The following is a 3,802-nucleotide window of genomic DNA, read 5'->3' as shown; positions in this document are numbered from 1 at the left end:
AATCAAGGAATTTTAACTCTTAGGGAACCTAACATTGATGTTGTCTCTAACTGATGATGGTAAACACACCATTCTACATATAAGAGGAATGTTACAAGACTAGCCTTGGTGCTGCTGCTCATTACTTTCTTTAGAGCATGCTATCACTGATGTATTTCTTTGAATGCCAAGATATTTCTACATCAACTTCTTCTTTTTAACTGTGTATGGGATATAAGCCCATTATTGTTTTGGTTGGGTATCGGTGATATGCTCTGTTTTCCATGAATTCAGCTGTGAGTTTTCTTCTAAACTAAGTAAACTATACCAAGGCAACATCTTTTGTAAAAATGGAAATTTGCTGAAATGCTTGAGTGTCTTTCATTATCAAAAACGATGAATTTAAATACACGAAGAGGTCCCTTGATTGAGGGGTTTGATTACAAAAAATATGGGAAGATGGGAGTGATATATGGGATGTGTATGCACAGAATATGGGAAGATGGGAAAGGAATGAACAAAAATGGAAGTCATGATAAGGATTGATTTGCTGTAACGGTTCTCTTCCATTAGAACCGTTAATACTCCCCCTCAAGATGGAGCGTGAAGATCTAAAACGCCCATCTTGGATAGAAGGCTGTGAAAAATAGTGCCGCCAAGTGGTTTGGTAAGAATGTCGGCAAGTTGCATGGAAGATGCAACGTGAGAGGTGCTGATGGAGCCATCTTGAATACGTTCCCGGACCACATGACAGTCAATTTCTATATGTTTGGTACGCTCATGATAGACAGGGTTGGCAACGATGTGAATGGCGGCCTGATTATCACAATATAGTTGCATAGGACTGGATTGTGGTACCCCAAGGTCTTGTAGAAGAGCACGTAACCAGATGAATTCACAAGTGGCAGTAGCCATAGAACGATATTCTGCCTCGGCTGATGACCGGGAAATGGTGCTTTGTTTCTTGGATTTCCAAGAGATGAGACTATTGCCAAGAAAGGTAACGTAGCCAGTAATAGAACGCCTGGTGGTGGGGCAAGCTGCCCAATCAGAATCACAAAATGCTGTAAGCCGTAAATTGGAAGAGGCGGAGAATAAAATGCATGTACCCGGAGCAGACTTAAGGTACCGAAGAACTCGGTTTGCTGCATCCATGTGTGGCTGGCGGGGGAGCTGCATGAACTGACTCAAGTTATTCACACAGTAGGCAATATCCGGCCGGGTGATGGTGAGATAAAGCAAACGGCCAATGAGCTGCCGATACTGAGAGGGATCGGGTAATGGGGAACCTGTGTCAGGATCAAGCCGTGAATTCTGCTCCATAGGAAATGACACGGGCTTGGCTGCTAGTAGACCACATTCTGAGAGTATGTCCAATGTGTACTTCCGTTGACTGAGATAAATTCCCTTGGGGCTGCGCACAACTTCAAGTCCAAGGAAATACTTAAGTTTACCCAGATTTTTAAGCTTGAACCTATGATTGAGGAATGATGTGAGTCCCCGAATGGTCAACTTGTCATTACCGACCACAATGATATCGTCAACGTGACGAGCACCGCGGTGTAGTTCGTTGCTAATGTTTTTAACAAACAAGGAATAGTCCGCTTTTGATTGTCTATAGCTCGCATAAAGTAGGGATTGAGTCAACATAGCAAACCAATTTCGGACGCATGTTTAAGACCATATAGTGATTTTGAAGTTTGCAATAGCGAGTCTCCCCTGTTTGGAAAATCCGGTGGTACTCGCATACACCTCTTCATGTAGATCGCCATGCAAGAAAAACGTTATTGACATCTAGCTGATGTAAGTGCCAACCTCGCACAGCGAGCGATGGCGAGAAGACTTAGAACTGTGACAAGTTTAGCGATTGGAGCAAAAGTATCTGTGTAATCAAGGCCCTCTTGTTGGGTGTAGCCTTTAGCCACGAGACAAGCCTTGTATCGCCGATGCTACCATCTCGCATTTCTTTTGATTTTGTAGATCCATTTGCAGCCGATGGGTGACTTTCCGGTGGTAAAGACCAGTAAGGTCCAAGTCTGGTTTTGCTCCAAGGCTTGAATTTCTACCTCCATAGCTTGTCTCCAAGTGGGCATATTTCATGGCCTCGGTGAAGGTGGTGGTTCTTTGCTCAATGAATGGCATTCATAAAAGCAAAATGTGTAGGGGAAAATTGGGAATAAGACCACATGAGACTTAATGGGGTAGGGAATGTTACATCGCGATGCCGCCAAAGAGAGAAGGAGAACTAGCGGGGAGGCCGAGTTACACACATAGTCCGTGAGATGGCGTGGGCGAGGGGTGACGGTTGGACCGACGTGACGGAGATAGCCTTCGGTCCGTATTGGAGGTGGCCTCGGTCCGTAGGGGAGAGATGGCCTCGGTCCAAAGTGGAGGTGGCCTGGTCCGTAGAGAGATGGCCTTCGGTCCGAAGTGGAAGGGCCAGGGGAAGAAGGGGTAACAAGAGGTGGACCAGATACAGTGGGAAAACATCTTCATGAAATGTAACATCTCGTGATACAAATTTTTTTTATTTTGAAGATCAAAGACACGGTAGCCTTTTTTGAGCATATGGGTAACCGAGAAATATGCATCGCACGGCCCCGGGTCAAACTTGGTGCGACCAGGGTGTGATTATGGGCGTAACATAAGCAACCGAAGGTGCGAAGGTGGGAGTAGATGGGTGGAGCCCCAAATAATAATTCATGTGGTGTTTTCCTTTAAGATTTGGTGTGGGAATGCGATTGATGAGATAGACAATGTCAAAACGCATTCCCCCAAAAAGAATTGGTAGATGCCTAGAAGCGAAGAGCACGTGCAACCTCAAGAAGGTGGCGATGCTTACGCTCCGCAACACCATTTTGCTACGGGGTGTCAACACAAGAATGTTGTTGGATAATGCCATTTTGGGAAAGTAAGTGAAGCATAGGTTTTGAAAAAATTCCATACCGTTGTCACTCGAAGTTGTTTGATGCGGACATTAAATTGGGTGTGTATCATGGCATAAAATGAAGTAAAAATAGAGTATGTTTCAGACTTGTGGCGCATCAAAAACCCATACAGCCCGGTGTGAAAAATCATCAACCAAGGTTAAGAAAGAATGTGCTCCAGTGTTGGAAGCGGGTCGGTACCCACCCCAAATGTCACACAGAATTAGATTAAAAGGTTGTGTGCACCGATTATTGCTTATTGGAAAAAGGTAATCGTGCCTGCTTTGACGATGACAAACATCACATAAAGAGGGTAGGGGTGAAATAGAAAACCCGGTAAAGATGAAGATAAATGGCGAAGACGCTGTTCGATGGATGCCCGAGGCGTTGGTGCCAAATAACCGATTGTGAAGGGCGAAGAAATGGAGGTGCACATGAAGGCAAATCTGGCGGACAGAAGTGATAGAGGCCTTCACGCAATGTTCCCCTCCCAATTGGCTTCATCGATGGCCAGTCTGGACAACACAAAATGTGGGGAAAAAATGAGTGAGCAATTTTGGGTTTGAGCAAGCTTGCTAATAGAAATTAAATTAAAATTAAATGAGGGTACGTAAAGAACATCTTTGAGGATAATGGATGAATTGAGTAATTTATCTCCCTTGTGGGTGGCAGGGTAATAGAGTTCCATTAGGTAACCGAATGGGAGTAGAAGAAGAAAGAGGAGGGGGTTGGTTAAGCCATGAAAATCACATGTCAAGTGATCCCGATGCACCACTATCAAATAACCATGAAGGAGAAATAAAACCTGAAACGTTAAAACCAACCGGCGTACACTGGGTAGGTGAGTAGTAGCAGATGAAGAATCGTTACCCAAGAGAGAGATAAGCTGTTGATAT

General features: G+C 44.5%; 1 protein-coding gene across 1 annotated transcript; it reads right to left on the bottom strand.

Annotated features, from left to right (window-relative positions):
• Positions 1-570: 570 nt before the first annotated feature.
• Positions 571-1,629, bottom strand: LOC122648039 (uncharacterized mitochondrial protein AtMg00810-like). The gene has a single exon (XM_043841311.1). The coding sequence runs from the start codon at positions 1,627-1,629 to the stop codon at positions 571-573; it is 1,059 nt and encodes a 352-aa protein (XP_043697246.1).
• Between the last annotated feature and the right edge of the window lie 2,173 nt (positions 1,630-3,802).

The sequence above is a fragment of the Telopea speciosissima genome, unplaced genomic scaffold (assembly GCF_018873765.1).
Source record: "Telopea speciosissima isolate NSW1024214 ecotype Mountain lineage unplaced genomic scaffold, Tspe_v1 Tspe_v1.0381, whole genome shotgun sequence".
Classification (NCBI taxonomy): Eukaryota; Viridiplantae; Streptophyta; class Magnoliopsida; order Proteales; family Proteaceae; genus Telopea; species Telopea speciosissima.
Note: the sequence above shows the minus strand (reverse complement) of the source record. Positions and strands in the feature narration are given on the sequence as shown.

Excerpts from the sequence above, each read along its gene's own strand:
- LOC122648039 (XM_043841311.1), bottom strand. The coding sequence starts at position 1,629 with ATGTTGACTCAATCCCTACTTTATGCGAGCTATAGACAATCAAAAGCG.